Raw genomic sequence first — 19,594 nt, 5'->3', positions numbered from 1 at the left:
ATGGTATGACTTATGGACCAAGAAAGGAATTTTGAAAAATGAACGAAAGGGAAAAGGCAGCCAGTGGAGCTGGTAGAACAAAGGGGTGACATGATCATAACATTTGGCCCTACAAAGGAAGCAAGCAGCTGAGTTGTGTAGAGTTCTTAGTCTTCTTAGCTGAGAGTGTGGAAGACCTCCATATACAGAGTTACAGTAATTGAGTTTGGAAATGACAAAGGCATGAACCAAAGTGTACAAAGTTGAAAAGTCAAAATAAGAGCGAATGGAACTGAGTCAATGGAAAGAACGGAAACCTGATTTAAGCACGGTGGAAATGTGTTGGGAAAAAGAAAGTTGTGAATCTAATAGAACCCCCAGATAACAAAGCTTAGATAGATATTAAACAGTAAAGGCGAAGGTATGGAGAATAAAGTACTTTGTAGGTGGGCAACGATGGGGATCACCAGACTGGAACATGTACTAGATTCCAAGGGACGATTGTTGGAGCTTGGAGCTCTGGGGTAGGTATTACTCAAAGTCATCAATTTGCGTATTATCAGATAGCACATTATGTTAGATCTTTAGAGCAAGGGAAATTGAGTAGTGGACATGGGCGCCAAATAAGGGCATTCTTTAGTTCTATGCAAGGGAGGCCTTTATCAGTTTCTAGATTACAAAAAGCGTTGGGGGAGATGAGCAGGGGTAGAGGAACAGACCATATTTTAGGGAAATGGGCTCATGATCTAAAGCGTCCAAACCTGAAGCTAGACTTTCAGAAGTTATCAACGAGGATTCCCACCCTATCGAGAAATGCAGCCATGAGGGAATGTCAATACAGGATTTTATATAGGGCTTACATGTCAAAGTATCAAGTATCCAAATTTGGAGGAGGAATTGATCCTTTGTGCTCTAAGTGTGGGCAGAGGGAAGGCACATTATATCACTACCTTTGGGAATGTTATAAGATCCAGAACTATTGGAGGCAAATTGTGGGATTTCTAGAGTTGATACTAAAGAGCAAGATTCCGCTTACTCCACAGGGTCTCCTTTTAGATCAGTATGAGTTATTTGTTTTGCACACGGGGGGAGCCCAGCAGTTCATCAGGAAAGCCAGTTTAGTAGGTAAGAAACTGATTCTACAGGCTTGGGTACACTCTGAACCGCCGGAATATTGGCATTGGAGAAATAACTTATATGAACTGATGATGATGGAGAGGAGAGAGGTGGGATCCTCCCCAAAAGGAAAGAGGGCATTCCTGAGGATCTGGGAACCTTATATTCAGTCTCTGGCACCCAGGGCGAGAAGCTTTATTCTGAACCGACTATGAAGCGGCCATTTTTTTTTTCTTTTCTTCTCTTCTCTTTCTTTCTGTTTAATATTAGGTTGGGGGGAGTGGGAGGGTAAAGGGAGAAGGTGGGGTTGTTAAATGTCACAGTGTATGGGAGAGCTGTTAAGGTGGAGTAGAAGCTACACCTAAGATACAAACATGGTTAACAGAACAAACCAAAGCACTTGGTAGCTTGGTATAGTAGACGAAGTCTGCACAATAAAAGTGTCACCTTCCAGAACGGGGGAGGGGGTCATCAGAGTATAAGACCCAGGACCTCCTCCGGGACGGGAGGGAGCTAGTTCAATATGGAAAGTCAAAGCATGCACATATCGACTCACACTTAGAGGGGGGGAGGGGTAGAGATAATAATGTAAAAGTTTGATAACGAGCTGTATCATACGGTTTAAACAGAGCTTGTTTAAATACTCTGAATTTCTGTATATGCACCAGATTAACAATGTTATCTTTGAATTGTCATTAACAAAAACTATTGAACCTTATACTAAAAGGAAGGGAGGGCGGGGGGAGGGAGTGTCAAGGGATAAAAGAAGAAAATGACTTGATGTATGTGGACGGATTACAAGTTGTCTGTTGTATTAGTAAGGTTATTTGTTGGGCATGATGTCTATATGTTTTATATAATACGTCAATAAACAGATTTAAACATAAACAGTAAAGGCGAAAATGAGGAACCCTAAGAGACCCCACAAAGAACTTTCCAAGAAGATGAAACATTGTTGCCCTTATGCACATTATAAGTTCCTTTCCTTAAAAATTGTTCAAACCAATTTAACACATTTCCAAAGATATTTACATTTATTCCGTACCCTTTTCACTTCAGTGCCTGGGATACTTTACTTAGAAAAATAGCATTCAACAAAATAACAAATGGTGAAAAACCATGCACACTTATTTTCATTTTAAAGTGCTGGCTACTAATAGGCATTTAAATTATAGTCCACACCAGAAATAACATAAAACAACTCCGGCCATGCATGCCTTGTCATTCAGGATAAAGGTTTCAGTCACCATACAGCTTTGGTCAACAACAGGTCAAACTTCAGCTCATAATGGTCAGTGTTTTTAAAATGCTGGCTACCATAGACTTTTTATGCTCAGATATTCAGTGCTGGGCTGTACCTGGATACTGGCGCTGAACTGAGTATTGGGCAGACAGCAGCCATTATCCAGGTACTAGCGCTATCCAGATAAAATTAGGACAGACTACCAGCAGATGGAGACTGAGAATGTCTAACTTCTAAGTGACCCTATAACTACCCTGTGCAGTCCTCAGAGTGTCAGTATTTTGTAACAAAACAGATAACTAGAAACCACAGCCCCCCCTTGACAAACTCTGCTAATGAGCGTTTCCTCTCATTATTTATTGTAATTTATTATTTTATTATTTTTTCCATAAATAATCAATTCAATAAAAAAAACAACAATCTTCTCAAAGTGCTATTTCCCTTAAATACCACAACATACTGGGCAGGCTCTGGGCTGGTCTGGAGGGACTAAAGGAAAGCAAATTAGCAAGTAAGATCTAATTTCTACTTCCATATCATCCCTCCAGACTGGTCCAGACTGATGGGAAGTACCAAAGCAGTGACTTTCAAAGGTGAGCCCCCATAAGCCCTGCAGAGTGAAGGAGTAGCCTAATGGTTAATACAATGGCCTGAGAGCCAGGGGAACTGGGTTCGATTTCCACTGCAGCTCCTTGTGACTTTGGGCAAGTCACTTAAGCCTCCATTACCCCAAGTACCAAATAAGTACCTGTATATAATATGTAAACCGTCTTGATTGTTAACTACAGAAAGGGAATATATCAAATCCCATCCACTTTCTCATTTGAGCCCCTGAGGCTGCATTCTGTCAAGCCTGCACATTCACATGGCAGTGCCTCACGAAAGAATGCAATGAGGACCACACTGCTGCCTTGCAAATATCCTGAGGTGGAACCAAACAGCTTTATGCCCATGAAGCTGCTTTCCCCCTGTGTAATGAGCTTTCAGGGTGTCCAGAACTGGGTGCTCTCTACAAACATACACTGCTGCGATCGCTTCCTTAATCTAGCACACAGTAGTCGCTTTGGATGCTGCTTCACCTCTCTTCTGGCCACCTAACAAGATGAACAAATGATCCAAACACCGAAACTCCTCCATTCTATACACATACTCACACAACACCCAACTGACACAACTCTCGCTGTTCATCAGAACCCAAGGCTTCCTCAAAATGAAATAATATGATATCACTTTAGGAAAGAAAGAAGGGTACTAGGCAAAGAACCACCTTCTCTTTGGAAAACACAGGGAAGGATTCCCCACACAAAAGGGCCTGAAGCTCCTACTAGAAAACACGCCTTTAGAGTAATATCCTTCTCCATACACTTCAGCAAGGGCTCAAAGCGAGACCTCACCAAGGCCAACAAGACAAGATTAAGATTTCAAGAAGAAAACAGTAGCTGGCGTGGGGGTTCAACAAACTTAATTTCTTGAAGAAAATGGAGCAAATCCAGATGGGATGCTAACACATGCCCCCTTACCAAACCGCCAAAACACGACAAGGCTACAACCTCTACTTTAAGCGATGCCAACTCCAGGCCTCCTTCCAAACCAGCCTGCAAAAACTCCAAAATGTCCCTCACAGAAGCCTGCAAAAAGTTGACCTGGAGTTGACCTGGGAGCTGACGAGAGGCCAAAAGGCAGGATGTGGTACTGATAATGGTGTCTCCCTACGCGAAATCTGAGATACTTTCCCTGATAGGGATGTATTGGATAAAGGTGTAAGCATTCTTTAAGTCCAGACAGCATAGTCAATCATTTTCCTAAATCACTGGGATTAAGGTGCCCAGGTAAACTGTCCTGAACTTTTGTTTCTCTGGATATCTGTTTAGGGTCCTTAGGTCTAGAATGAGACAAAAATCCTGTTTTCTTGGGGACCAGGAAATACTTGACGTAAAATCCTGTCCCTTTTTGCTCTGGTGGGATGGGTTCAACCATACTGGCCTGTAAAAGGGATGAGAGTTCCTTTGTAGTTCCCAGTGTTGAGAGTTTAATTTTTAGGCTCTTGGTGGTCAATTTGGAGGGAGTTTCTGCCAATGAAGGGTATACTTCACCCAGATAATTTGGAGAACCCACCAGTCTGAAGTTACAAGGGGCCACCTTACTTGGAAAAAATTCAGCTTCCCTCCCACCGGTAACTCATCTGGGAAAGGCACATTTACTGCAGCTATGCTCTCTTAGAGCCAGTCAAAAGCTTGTCCTCTGCTTTGATTGGGGAGCTGGTTGGGACTTCTGATCCCTCTGCTGCCTTGGACAGAAGCAAGAGCTCTGGGCCAGCTAGAAATGGTGAGAGGGAGAAGGGCCCCTAGAGATTAACAGAGTCTTCTCTGACCAATGCCTGAGCGCCTCCTAGAAGAGGCGGCTATAGCAGGAGTAAGCTGAGTGACTTAACGGTATCAGTTCTCTTTCTGATGAGATCAGCGGCCTCCTCCATCTTGTCACCAAAAGGATTATCACCTCAGCAGGGGATGTCTGCTAGTTTCTCCTGAACCACCAGTTTCAAGGTCTCAGGCATGCAGCCAGGCAAATCTACACATCCCAATACCCATGGCAGAAGCCCTGGATACCACATCAAAAGCATCACAGGTTGCCTGTGCCATATGCTTTTGACATTCCTGCTGCTTTGCTACTAGCTGGCAGAGCTGTGCAGCTTAATCAGATAGTAGAGTATCTGCAAACTCCACCACACTGTTCACCAAGGACATCAAGTGCATGCTCATAAAGTATTGTTAAGAATGTATGCAAAAGGCTAACATAGCATTCTGGAACATTTTCCTCCCAAAAGATCCCAGAGATCTCACAACCCTCTCAGGAAGGAGAGGGGCACCAAGAAGTAAGTTTTGGAGCTTCTGGCTCTTTTGAGAGTGGATTTGGTGATCATGGAGTGGTGCAGAAGCTGGAGATTCTCAAATCCAGGAGCCTTCTTATGAATAGGCTGTACAGAGAAGGGAGTCTCCACCACCTTAAGGATCTTGTAAACGGGCAGCGTCACAGCTTCCTTAGGAGGAGCGTCAAAATCAAGACTCTCCAACATTTCGGCCCTAGGCTCATTCTCAACCTCCAACTAAAATAGGATGGTCTGAGCCATCTCCCAGACAAAACTGCTACAAGAGAGCTCTTCAAGGGGAGACTTTCTCCTTTCATGAGAAGGGGAAGAGTCTGACTAGAGATCCAGGGACCCCACCTCCAAGAGGACCTCTGTCTCTTGGTCACACTCCCACATGCGATCCATTTTAGACACAGGGTAATACGCCTCTCGGGGATGTCTTCGTCTGAGGCTGCCTTGGTCTGCTGGATTCACATCCAATCTGGGTGGAAATTAGGCATATGCAGCTGATTCAGAATGTGGCTGTTAAACTCAACTTAGATGAAATATGATCATCACCCCACTGTTGAGGATTGAACACTGATTACCCATTCAGTTTCGTATACAATACAAAATTCTCATATTGATCCACAACATTAAATCTTCTGGAATATTGTCCTTTCTATCACAATTTCTGGTGCTTCATACAACTGCAAGTCCCCTTTGATCCTCCCCACATACCCTCCTTTCAACAAATTTTCCTCAGTAAATTTTGAGAGTCTGTTTTCGGTACTTGGTCCTACTCTTTGGAATAAACTCCCCTTGGCCCTTCATCTGGAGTCTTTGTTCAGGAAATTTAAGGCACAGTTGAAAATTCACCTTTTTCGTGAGGCTTATGGATGTTAACTCTCTTTGTTTTTTTTACAGCCTATGGGGCATGTAACTATAAGGATGTGGTGTGCTCCAGATGCAGCAGCAGCATGAATGACTCCTCTTTTTTTTTAATCCTAAGTCATTTGTATTTCTTTCTTTTGACACTTTTTCTGTAATGTTAGCCTTATGTTGTAAACTGCTTAGATGGTTTGCCCTTGAGCGGTATATCAAATAAACAGAAACATGAAACTCTCTCTTGGGCCCCATTTGAGCTTCCTCTCCCTTCTGGGCACCAGTGTTGTGGCATAGCCAGCAGGCAGATTGTGGGTCTCCAGTACAGGCTAGAGCAGCACCAGGTTCGACACCGACACCCTTAAAGTCTCAGTGCTGCGACAAGCTAGGAAATGTTCCAGCTCTTACTGCAATATGACCTAGAACTGCAATGGGGAAGGCTGGGCTGGTGCCAGTGTGATCATGTCCAAATAAGGTATCTGGGCTGAATTGGAGGCCTGGTCTCAGCACGTAGGAGCCTGGTGCATTGGTGCCAAATCTGTGGAGGGGAAGTGGCCCTCACAGAGCTGACGCTTTTCAGATACTGATGAAATAGATGCCCCAGAGTTCCTGGCACTGTGCCTTGAAGGGAACTGATGCTGATGCTTCTTGGATTCTGCCCAATACATGGCATCAGAGTCCCTTGGCACCAACAAGGATGCTGTCAGATACTTACGGGTCCTCGGAGATGGGTCTGAAGATGCTTGATTCCAATGGGTGCTACCGATGCTTGATGCCAAGGCAGGTGGAGACCTTTCCAATGCCAATGCATCCCCAGTGTCTGGTGGTGCTCTCGATGCCATAGGAACTGATGCCTTTGATGCCTAAGTCAATGGACTAGACTTTTTGGTGCCAAAAATAATTTTGTACTGTTCATGACTCTTGATGGAACTCTTTGACATCCTGGAATAGAGTTTACAAAGAAGAGCATCATGGTTGGGTCCCAGGCACAGCAAGCACCATTTATAAGGGACAGTAAGTGACATGGTCTTGCCGCACTTGGAATACTTTTTAAAATTACTGGGCATATCCGGAAACACAGCTGAAGTGAAATCAAATGACTCAGTCTTCAGAAACAGGGACAGAATTCCTAGCCGAGATGCCCAAGCCAAAGGGGACCAAACAGGCTGTGAAAAAACACGAAAACTTTAAATGTGGAAAAATTGGGAAAATTAAAGGGAAAAAGGGAGCAGGTCCTGCACAGCACTTACAAACAGAACAATACAGGAGAGATTATTGTAGTGGTATTTATGTGGGTTGCCAGGCCTCCTTATTGAAAACGTTCCAAACGGCTCAGAACACTGCGGCAAGGCTCATCCTTAGAGAAAGGCGTTTTGCACACGCCGAACCCCTGCGCTTTAAACTTCATTGGCTGCCTGTACAGGAGCGCATTGCTTTTAAGATCTGCTCCCTAACACATAAAATCATCTATGGGGCTGCCCCGGATTAGATGCTCCCCTTGATCGACCTTCCGCCTAGAAATGCCAACCCTGCTGCTCGGTCCTATCTCCACCTCCATTTTCCGAATTGTAAGGGTGTCAAGTACAAGAAAATCTTCGCCTTGTCCTTCCGTTATTGGAGTCCCAAACACTGGAACACGTTACCTCGTCACCTTAAAGCTCAAGTGGACCATGCTCTTTTTAAGAAGTTGTTAAAGACATTCCTCTTTGCTAAGACTTACCCCTCAACTTACCATGCTGATTGATGCATCCCTTGTCCCTTACCCTGCCTAGTTCATGCTGTTAGTTTCTCCCCTCCTACTTGCTTCTTTTATGCTTGCCTAAGCTTTTAAGTTTGTACTCTTATTTAATTCTCTGTAAGCCACATTGCGCCTGCATGAGTGGGAAAATGTGGGATATAAGTAACAAATAAATAAAATAAATAAATAAATAAAATGTCAGCTCTACTCAACAAAAAGCACAGACTGCTTTGGTCCCATGTGGTATTTCCAGGCGGAAAGGTGCACGCATATGTGGTGCAGCTTCTAAAAGCTTCAGGAATTAGAAGCTGGGCAGTGCTTCCACGCTGGGTTCTGTCAGATGATGTCACCCCTGCCTGTCCTCAGAGAAAGATACAAACCACTGAAGTATCTTCCCCCGGAGGCAAATCCTCCTTCCAAGCTTCCTCTCAGGCCCCAGAAAGATCTGGAGGCTCCTCATTCAAAGGCTGACAGAAGAGGACCTGGAGAACCCTCATCAAGGTCCTCCTCCCAGTCCAGCCTTTCTCTTTTACCAGCATCGGACCCCTCTCCGCCCTCCCCCCCCAGACCCCAGAAGCTGCCCAGCAGTACAGCCATCTGAACCCCCCCCCCCCCCCCCCAGCCTTCTTCAAGCAGAAGGAGGAGTGGCCTAGTGGTTAGGGTGGTGGACTTTGGTCCTGAGGAACTGAGTTCAATTCCCACTTCAGACACAGGCAGCTCCTTGTGACTCTGGGCAAGTCACTTAACCCTCCATTGCCCCATGTAAGCTGCATTGAGCCTGCCATGAGTGGGGAAAGTGCGGGGTACAAATGTAACAAAAATAAAAAAATAAATAGCAAGAATAAAGTCAGGAGAAAACTGCACTCCTGAGGTTCTCCCTTGCACAGAGGAATCTCCCTGGCCCGCTGGGAGAGACATTACCTCCGACCATGGCGGCAGCTCTAAACCTGACAAATTTGGAGCTGCTGCCATATCAGAAACAAAGCTCACCACTGCAGGATCCCCATCCCCATGGCTGTTCTGAACGTTGATCCATCCTCCTTAGTAACCATGCAGTAAGAGTAAGTTCCGAAGGAATCTACCATATGGTACTGACAGGTCTTACAGCATCACATCCATTTTCTGGACATGCTGTGCCTCCTGAATTTGAACACACACACTCCTGTGCGCACCACATCAACCCAGCCAAATACTTGAAATGGACTGCAGGCCCACACACACCTGGAGCAAACATAGTGAAAGAGCACTTCCAGGGAAGACTTTTTCCTTATTATTATTTTTTTTTTGTGGCAGTCCCAAAGGCACTCGAGGCTCTCTGCCCTACACAGGAGCCAGAACAGCCAAGGCATACTTCACCTCCTCAGCTCCCTGGAATAATGGGGTAACAAGACAGGAGGGACAGAGGGTGTGGAGGGAGGGACCCAGCAACCTGGGTGTTATACCTCCAAGGAAGAAAGATCACCATAGAACTCAGCCCCTGTCAGTCCAATAGCACAACACAGCGAAAGAGCTCTCAGAGAGAAAGGAAGAAAGGAAACAATACCTTCCCAAACTCTGTAAATGTTTTTTAACCAGACCCCCCCCCCCTCCGGACCTAACCAAACCTAATCAGAACCCCCCCCCCCCCTATTGATGCCCTGAGGACTGCACAGGCTAATTATAGGCTCAGTCAGGATTTAGAAATTTTCAGTCCCTTATCTGCTGGTAGGCATGCATAACCTATCAGTCTAGACCAGTCTGGAAGAATGACATAGAATACCCAGTTAGCGGACTGAAAATCACCACTAACAGGGTAATTCTTGGAACTGCCCAGATCCCATCCCCCGACCACCCCAGCACTACTTGGAGAGTGCCAATGTGTTCTTACCAGATATTCAGTAGCATTATCCAGATACGTACTGCTGAATGTTCAGGTCTGACGAAGTTGGCGGGACTTATGTGGGTAGAATCTGTTCATACTCAGATAAGTCCTGCCAAATATTGTCAGTCCCTCTCCCCACTCCCCCCTCCCCCCCTCTTGTCTTTAGTCCTCCAGTTACAGGAACAGACTAGTTATCTGGATTATATAATGAGTTGACTCCTCTCAAAAGGAAGGTGCCTCTTGCCCAAATAAGGAACACTTATTCACATTTGGACTTCCTGCGATCTTGAGTTAACAAATTCAATTAATAAGGGTCCCTTCTAAAGAGCCTGTTTATTAAAAACTGTGATTCAAAGGAATCCCAGTGGCTGCCTGCCTTATTATTATTATTTGTTACATTTGTATTCCACATTTTCCCACCTATTTGCAGGCTCAATGTGGCTTACATAATACCGTAGGCGTACGCCAAGCCGGTAGAGAACAAATACAAAGTGGTATAATGGTAGAATAAGATACATGTGTTACAGACACATTTGGGAATCGTAGAGAGGAGAAGATTGCGTTAGGTCCATTAGTTACTTTATATAGTTGTGTAGCAGGGTTCAGGATTTTAGGTTATGTCAGTAGTGTATACTTTTTTGAATGGGTAGGTTTTTAGTGATTTCCTGAAATTCAGATGGTCGTATATTGTTTTCACTGATTTTGGTAGTGCATTCCACAGTTGTGTGCTTATGTAGGAAAAGCTGGTTGCGTAAGTTGGTTTGTATTTGAGTCCTTTGCAGCTTGGGTAGTGAAGATTTAGGTATGTTCTTGTTGATCTGATTGTGTTTCTGGTTGGCAGGTCTGTGAGCCCTATCATATATCCTGGGGCTTCACCGTAGATAATGTTATGAACCATGGTGCAGATTTTGAAGGTGATACGTTCTTTGATTGGGAGCCAATGTAGTTTTTCTCGGAGGGGGTTGGCACTTTCAAAACGTGTTTTTCCAAATATTAGTCTGGCAGTCGTGTTTTGGGCGGTCTGTAGTTTCTTTATAAGTTGTTCTTTGCATCCTACGTAGATGCCGTTGCAGTAGTCTGCGTGGCTTAGTACCATTGATTGTATCAGGTTGCGGAATGTTTGTTGCGGGAAGAATGGTTTCAGGCGTTTGAGTTTCCACATTGAATGAAACATTTTCTTTGTTGTAGATTTCACTTGACTCTCTAGGGTGAGGTTTCGGTCAATTGTCATGCCGAGGATTTTCAGGCTGTCTGAGATAGGGAGGGTGTGGTCTGGGGTGATTATATTTATGGGTTTGTTCACGTTGTATTGGGATGAGAGGATGAGACAGTGTGTTTTTTCCGTATTGAATTTTAATTGGAATGCATTTGCCCATGAGTCCCTGATGTTTAAACTTAGGATGATTTCATTTGTTATTTCTGTCGAATCATGTATGTAAGGAATGTATATTGTGACATCGTCAGAATAGATGAAAGGGTTGAGGCCTTGGTTGGCTAAGGATTTGGCTAGTGGCGTCATCATTAAGTTGAAGAGGATCAGTGACAGTGGTGATCCTTGAGGTACTCCGCAGTCAGGTTTTCACGGTGAAGATATGTTTGTATTTGATTTCACTTGATAAGTTCTGGTGGTTAGGAATCCTTGATCCTTTGTGGAGGAGTGGCCTAGTGGTTAGGGTGGTGGACTGGGGAACTGAGTTCAATTCCCACTTCAGGCACAGGCAGCTCCTTGTGACTCTGGGCAAGTCACTTAACCCTCCATTGTCCCATGTAAGCCGCATTGAGCCTGCCATGAGTGGGAAAGTGCGGGGTACAAATGTAACAAAATAAATAAAAATTAATTATGTTTCCACTGATCCCAAAGTAATCGAGAATTCCTAACCATATATTGTGGTCCACCATGTCGACTGCGCTAGACATATCGAATTGGGGGAGGAATATGCTTTTTCTTGATGCTATTTCCTGCTTGAATTTGGCTAGGAGAGTGATTAATACTGTTTCGTTGCTGTGGAGGGGGCGAAATCCTGATTGCGACTCATGTAGTATTCAGAATTTGTTTATATAATCAGTGAGTTGCTTGGTTACCATACTTTCCATCTGTTTAACTATTAATGGGATAGATACTACTGGGCGGTAGTTTGAGATTTCGTTTGGTTTTTTTCTTGGTGTCTTTTGGTATTGGGGTGAGTAGGATATTGCCGTTTTCCTTAGGGAAGAGACCTTTTTGGAGCATGTGGTTTAGGTGAGATGTGAGATCGACTATGAAGCGTTCGGGAGCGGATTTTAATAGGCAGCTGGGACAGGTGTCCAGTCTGCAGTAAGTGTCGGAGAACATGTTAATCGACTGGGTAACTGTTTCTGTAGTGAGGAGGGCGAAGCTGGACCAGTTTCGGTCCGCTGGGTATTCTCCAGGGGTTGGATCCAATCCATTGATGAAGTATTCAATATTAGAGGTGTTTTGAGGTAGCGTGTTTCGTAGTTTTGTAATTTTTTAATAGAAGTATTTGGTAAGTTTATCTGCCGATGGGATGTCTGTTTTGGTTGTGATAACTACGGTAGTGTCTAGTAGTTTAGTCACGAGTTTGTATAGTTTCTTTGTGTCTTTGTAATTTGGCCCTATTTTAGTTTTGTAGTATGACCTTTTAATCTGTCTTATTGCACATTTATATTTTCTTTGCATTTGTTTCCAGTCTTTAGAGAATGTTTGTTTTTAGAATTTTTTTCCATGCTAGTTCAAGTTTTCTGGATTGTGTCTTTAAATTTTTTAGTTCTTCGTTGAGCCATGGTATTGAATTATGTCTTCGTGAGGTTCTTGAACGTAAAGGTGCAATTTCATCAAGTATACTACTACATCTTTTGTCCCATTCTGAGAGGTAGTGTATGGAGTCAGTTTGTGCTGACAATTCCTTAATCGTATATCTTATTGACCTATAAGTGCATTCATTCTGCTGCTCCTCAGTACCTCTCCACTCTCATCTCTCCTTACATTCCTCCCCGGGAACTCCGTTCACTGGGTAAATCTCTCTTATCTGCACCCTTCTCCTCCACCGCTAACTCCAGACTCCGTTCCTTTATCTTGCTGCACCATATGCCTGGAATAGACTTCCTGAGCCAGTACGTCAAGCTCCATCTCTGGCCGTCTTCAAATCTAAGCTAAAAGCCCACCTTTTGATGCTGCTTTTAACTCCTAACCCTTATTCACTTGTTCAGAACCCTTATTTTATCATCCTCACTTTAATATTCCCTTATCTCTTGTTTGTCCTGTTTGTCCTAATTAGATTGTAAGCTCTGTCGAGCAGGGACTGTCTCTTCATGTTCAAGTGTACAGCGCTGCGTACTTCTAGTAGCGCTTTAGAAATGATAAGTAGTAGTAGTGTTGCTAAAATGTTTTCGGGTCAGTTTCGCCTCTGATGCTGTAGGTTGTGTGTTCTTGTGTACGGTGGAAGCCCTTTTTCTGCCATTTTAGAGCTAGGTTTAGTTTGTAATGGTCTGACCATGGTGTCTCTGTCCATGTAATATCTTTTGTTATTAGATTCAGTTCTGTGGACAATTTGTGTGCGACAAGGTGAAGTATGTGTCCTTTGATGTGGGTAGCTTGTGGATGTGGCCATTTAAGGTCCCATAGGTGAAGGAATTCCCTACATTCGCGTGCATTGGCAGAGTTTGGGTCTTCAAGGTGAAGGTTAATATCCTCTAGTACTAGTATGTTGGAGTTAGTTACGCAAACGTTAGATATGAAGTCCGTGAAGTTTGGCTGGCTTTCTTTCCAGTTACCTGGTGATTTGTAAAACAGGACACAAGTCAAGTGGTCGACCACGGTTTTGTTGTGGATTCTAACTGAGGCAATTTCAAGTCCAGTTTGTATGGACTCACTTGTAGTTTCAGCGGTAAAGTGGGATCGGTGGATTAGTGCTAAGCCTCCACCTCTTTTTCCTTTTCTGGTCCAATGAGTGATTTTGTATCCTGGGGGGCATAGGTCTAGGATTATAGAGTCCTTTTGGTCATGGATCCAAGTTTTGGTAATGAAAAGTAGGTCTAGGTTATCCGACATGATCCAGTCAGTTATTGTTACTGTTTTATTTACTATGGATCTGGCGTTGATGTAGCCCACTCTGATTTTTTGGTATTGGTCTTCTGTGTTTGATGTTGTTTGGATTTTGATTAGTTGACCATGCTTTGGTAAGGTGACTTTGTTGTGGTCTTCCTTGTCCTTGTGCTGATGTTGTCCACGTATTGGTGTTTTTCCTTTATTTTGGTTGTTTCCAGTTTGGTGAGGTGGGGTGTATCTAATCGGTCTGTGGTGATTATGTAGTATGGGTATGAAGTTGTTCTGTGCTAGCAAGGTGGTTAGGGTTAGATGGATCAGAGATAAGGTGTAGATTGCTAGGAATATTTTACCAGTGTCCATTTTGATGTAGTTCACTATGGGTTGCTGATGGATCCAGGTAGAGTGTCCGATTATTAGACAGTATGGGGACTTAGTGTTTTTAGTTGTGCATTGGCTCGCCAGGACACACCTTGGTTACTTTATTTCCTGAAGTGGTTATTTAGATTGGTGCGGTGTTTTTCTCATATTCAGAGTTCAGGGATGTTATCCCAGATCGCTGAGACTCGTTTTTTTACTACGAGCTATTATGATCTTAAGGTCCCTGTTCTCACCTATTATTCTGTTGGAGATGTCACTTATCACCAAATATAGAAAAAACATAATAGGGTTGTGTGGTTGAAGGCTCTGATAAAAAGGGAGAGATATTCATCAGTACAAAGAGTACTCTGCAGCACTGCAAGTTCTAGTAGATGATGAAAAGGGGCCTATAGCATTATTTGTCTTTTGTACCTGCGGTATCGTTGTTTTTCTGACTAAAGAAAGTCTTTACCTGTTTGGTTCTCTCACGCAGCCCTGAGGAGCTCACACCTTGGATCTTCAGACTCTCCTTGAACATGTTGAGTCGTGTCTTGGAATCATTGCGCTGGTTTTTCAACAGCTGCACTCTCTCCTGTGCATGACTATTTTTCATGTCTTCCAGGAGGAAGTCGTAGAAATAATTCATCCTCTCCTTCTCCTGAGAACACAGGGCAAAGGAAAATTGTTTTGGAAGCCAGAGAGACAAGTATAATTCAGCAAAAAGATAAATATCTCAGAGTGGAGAGGAAGACAGAACAAAGACAAGTGCCATAAGAAAGTGAGAGAAGATATTCCATAAGACACTTTCAGCACACGGGGCAAAAACCATTCTATAGCCTAGGCCAGTATCCCTAGGATCACTGCATACTCTGATGTACTGATGATGGTAAGCTTGTTGAAGTACATTCTTGTACTGTGTGATGAAAGTGCTAACTAAGGTGTGTTGTAGTGTGATTTAAAGTGATCTCTGGAACGTGAAGCATCTGTGACATATGGTACATCACAAAAAGTGTGAACCCTTGTATAGCTGAGCTCTAGTGCTAATGCTCTCAATGGCACTGTGAGCAAACAGACATGTTCTTATCAGTCTATGTGTGTATGTATGAGTGCAATTTGGATATAGCTAGTGCAAAGCTATAGTGAGAGATTTCCAGAAGCGTGGCAGTGGAAAGAATACCTAGCTTCTGATGAGGCTGTGAACTTCTAGAACCAAAAGTGTAATCACAGCTGAGAAATTTCCATTCAGTGAGCTACATGAAATTGTGACTAAATAGGAATCCTCCTCACATACACACTAATGTAACATTACTCCCCACTGTAAGCTCTTCTATGAGAGGAAAGAATCACAATGTGGAGAAAAATTAGAAGGAACAAAATTCTCAAAGAACGCAAGACATATGCTTTTAAAATCCATGTGTTATGTCTAAGAGAAAGTATTTGGTGTATTTAGTTACTGAGGGAATCTCAGCTGTAAACTGAATTGCTCAGTTGAAATGCTCAGAATAGCAAAAGTGCCTGTGGAGTTGCTAAAAATAACTTTTCCTATAAATATCAGATCTGTTTGACACCCCCTCCCCCCCAGACTAAATGGAGATCACATACTAGAGAGGAATTTTTGATCTCATGATAAACAATCCTCTCCTCCCCATCCCGACCACTCTGTTGCCTAAAATGACAACTCAGTTTGTAGGTGATGCTTTTAGTCCTAATATGATAAACTCGTGAATGGGTGTGATTGTTTGCTGAATGAGTGCGAGACAGAAGGTTCTTGGAATGGAACTGAACATAATATCAGTGAGGATTAGTAAGCTGTTTGGTTCATGTTTGATTGATTTGGGCACTAATTAGCATTGATATATTATTGGGGATAATGCATGCTGCACCTCCCAGCCTAAGGCACTAATTTTCATATGCTCTTTATTGCTTTTCATTCGTTTTTGAGGTCTTCCTACTGTTTAATTATCCCCATAGCACAAATCATTTTACTGTAAGCTTGCCTCAGATTGGCTTTCTACTTTTACTGAAAATGTTCAGTTTGAATGTTCTATATGTTTATCACAGTTAAAATAAATAAATATGATTTGAAAAAAAGACATCAGATCTGTTTGGAATAATATATCGGATCAGTTTGGAACCACAAATTTTGGCGTAGTCTGGCATTATTCATGTCTCATCTGTGTTTGCATAGAGATGAAGGGTCGGTCATTCCTTATCTTAATTGCTTTTCATTCATGATCTATTAAAGCAATAGATCAATCACTGTTTGAGGATGCTTCTGCTGGTTATATGTAGAGAACATTTCCAAGCGAAAGCTGAGCACATTTTCAAATACATTTTTGCTCTGATCTTCTAAGCCATAATGGCTAATAGTAGAAAGCATGTTTCTTTTTAAAGGCAGACCCAAGCAATGTCACCTAAAACCTCTGACCAATAACTTGTCTACCTAAAAACTCTTTACTACAATAAATATAGACATTGTATACAAATTGCATAGACCAATAACATCAGAAGGATAATGAAGAGCATCTGGAACTAAGGAAAAATTATGTATTACCTGATCATTTTCTTTCCTTTAGTCCTACCAGACCAGTCCAGAACGAGTTGGTTGTGTCCCTTGACCAGCGGATGGAGACAGAGAAAGAAAGTAGTTCTTTGTAACTCGCCCCTTAAGGGTATTGTGCAGTCATAGAATGTTCAGTATTTTGAATAACCAAGCAATGGTGCTCATGAACAAACTGCTGGTCAATATGGAATAGGTGATAATAAATGTCACATCATGTAATACATACAGTAACAATGGAGGCATATACTCTACTGACATACAGATATGTCACTGAGTCAGGAGGTGTATAAAACTGTGCAAGTGGAATAATGTTGAAAAAACAGGAGACATGAAATCTGCAAGACAAAAGACAACTAGGAAAAGACACCCCATAGGGGAAATAAAAACAGATTGGGTTTCTGGTCTGGTCTGGTAGGACTTAAAGTAAACAAAAATATAATTTTCCTTCCTTTTCGTCTGTACCAGACCAGTCCACAATGAATGGGATGTAGCAAAGCAGTACCCAAAACGTGTGGGACCAGAAGATCGAAACAAAGAACAAGAAAAGGCTAAACTGCAATTCTTTGAAAGAGAGAGAGATGTAGAAACTGAAGGTCCATGAAGAAAATCAACAAAGAGACTGAAACTAATACTCTATTTAAAAATACTGTGACAGCATAGAATAAGATACAAGCCATCGAGCACCTGGCAATCTTTGCACTTTGGAATTGTAGATTGGCCCCAGAAAGATCTCCACCAACTGAATGTAAAAACAAGAAAACTTAATGCCTACCAGCTAATTTATAGAACCAATGAGGCATATTTTCAAAGCACTTAGACTTACAAAGTTTCATAGTAACCTATGGAACTTTGTAAGTCTAAGGGCTCTGTTTACTAAGCTGCTCTACAGGCGCATTAGAAGTGTTGTAAGAAATATTGGTGTATGAGTGAGTGGTTGAGTGATAGAGTTGTCTATGTTGGTATGTGTTTACGGTTTTAATAGACATGAGCAGCAATGTGAACAAAAATTTTGAAAAAGCATAAGGCAAAAAAGTATTTAATAAAGGTTGATTTTGTATGGCATAACAGTTGTTGAAGAATTTTGTATTATATGCAGAAAGGAAATGAGTTATAGGAAACTTAAGGAACCAAAGATTCCTATTTCCTAAAGAGTTTTCTTATGTCTCTTTTCTGTTTTACGATGTAAATAGAGACTATCTTTAACTGCAGAGAGATAAGTATTTTGAAATGAGGACACCTTATTCTGAACAGAATGGACTTGAGCAGATAATTGTCCAACCTTAGTGTCCATTTCTTTAAACTTAAGGATTGAATCAGAAGTAAATAGACAAAGCTCTGGTGGATCCTTTTCTACTTCTATCCCTCTGCCTGTCGGCGTACCTCAGGGTTCTGTTCTTGGTCCCCTCTTCTTTTCTATCTACACTTCTTCCCTTGGTTCATTAATCTCATCCCATGGCTTTTCCTACCATCTCTATGCTGATGACTCCCAAATCTACCTTTCTACCCCTGATATCTCACCTTGCATCCAAACCAAAGTTTCAGCGTGCTTGTCTGACATTGCTGTCTGGATGTCTCAACGCCACCTGAAATTAAATATGACCAAAACCGAGCTTCTCATTTTCCCCCCCAAACCCACCTCCCCGCTCCCCCCGTTTTCTATTTCTGTTGATGGCTCTCTCATTCTCCCTGTCTCCTCAGCTCGAAACCTTGGGGTCATCTTTGACTCTTCTCTCTCCTTCTCTGCTCATATCCAGCAGATTGCCAAGACCTGTCGTTTATTTCTTTACAACATCCGTAAAATCCGCCCCTTTCTTTCCGAGCACTCTACCAAAACCCTCATCCACACCCTTGTCACCTCTCGTTTAGACTACTGCAATCTGCTTCTTGCTGGCCTCCCACTTAGTCACCTCTCCCCTCTCCAGTCGGTTCAAAACTCTGCTGCCCGTCTCATCTTCCGCCAGGGTCGCTTTACTCATACTACCCCTCTCCTCAAGACCCTTCACTGGCTCCCTATCCGTTTTCGCATCCTGTTCAAACTTCTTCTACTAACCTATAAATGTACTCACTCTGCTGCTCCCCAGTATCTCTCCACACTCGTCCATCCCTACAACCCTTCCCGTGCACTCCGCTCCATGGATAAATCCTTCTTATCTGTTCCCTTCTCCACTACTGCCAACTCCAGACTTCACGCCTTTTGTCTCGCTGCACCCTACGCCTGGAATAAACTTCCTGAGCCCCTACGTCTTGCCCCATCCTTGGCCACCTTTAAATCTAGACTGAAAGCCCACCTCTTTAACATTGCTTTTGACTCGTAACCGCTTGTAACCACTCGCCTCCACCTACCCTCATCTCTTCCTTCCCGTTCACATTAATTGATTTGATTTGCTTACTTTATTTATTTTTTGTCTATTAGATTGTAAGGTCTTTGAGCAGGGACTGTCTTTCTTCTATGTTTGTGCAGCGCTGCGTATGCTTTGTAGCGCTATAGAAATGCTAAATAGTAGTAGTAGTAGTAGTAAAGCTGAGGCACCACGTCCTTCAGCAAAGTCTCTGTCCCAGTAACCACTGTCCATTTATCCTTAAGAGTTATCTCATTATCAGAAAAAGGAGATATGGTTGTCAACTCAGATGAAAAAGTAGATACCGAAGGAGAATTCACTTTCTTCAAAGGTTGTTCTTCCAGTGCCAGAAGATTAACCAGTAAACTTGGAAGGGGTGTAGAAGTTCTAACTGGGGGACTCAAAGATGCTCCCTTCTGAGGGTGAACTCACTGATGTACCCCTGGATAGGTGCCAACCAACAGATCCATAGGTCCTATGACTTTGGGAGTAGACGTCACTGCCATTTCAGGTTTATTCTTCCTCTTTTTCTCCAAACTAACACAATAGGAAAAATAAATCCATCCCTACCAGATCTTTCAGGACTCAACACCTCCCAGAATGAATGGTATTCCTTGGTACCT

At 42.8% G+C, this 19,594-nt stretch overlaps 1 protein-coding gene across 1 annotated transcript in view; it reads right to left on the bottom strand.

The window, feature by feature from the left end:
• LOC115469697 (STE20-like serine/threonine-protein kinase) overlaps positions 1–19,594 on the bottom strand; it is a 233,442-nt gene that overhangs the window by 69,807 nt on the left and 144,041 nt on the right. The window contains 1 exon segment of the mRNA XM_030202484.1: positions 14,542–14,727. Coding sequence (XP_030058344.1) covers positions 14,542–14,727 — 186 coding nt within the window.

The sequence above is a fragment of the Microcaecilia unicolor genome, chromosome 4 (assembly GCF_901765095.1).
Source record: "Microcaecilia unicolor chromosome 4, aMicUni1.1, whole genome shotgun sequence".
Lineage (NCBI taxonomy): Eukaryota > Metazoa > Chordata > Amphibia > Gymnophiona > Siphonopidae > Microcaecilia > Microcaecilia unicolor.
This window is presented reverse-complemented; position numbering and strand designations above follow the sequence as displayed.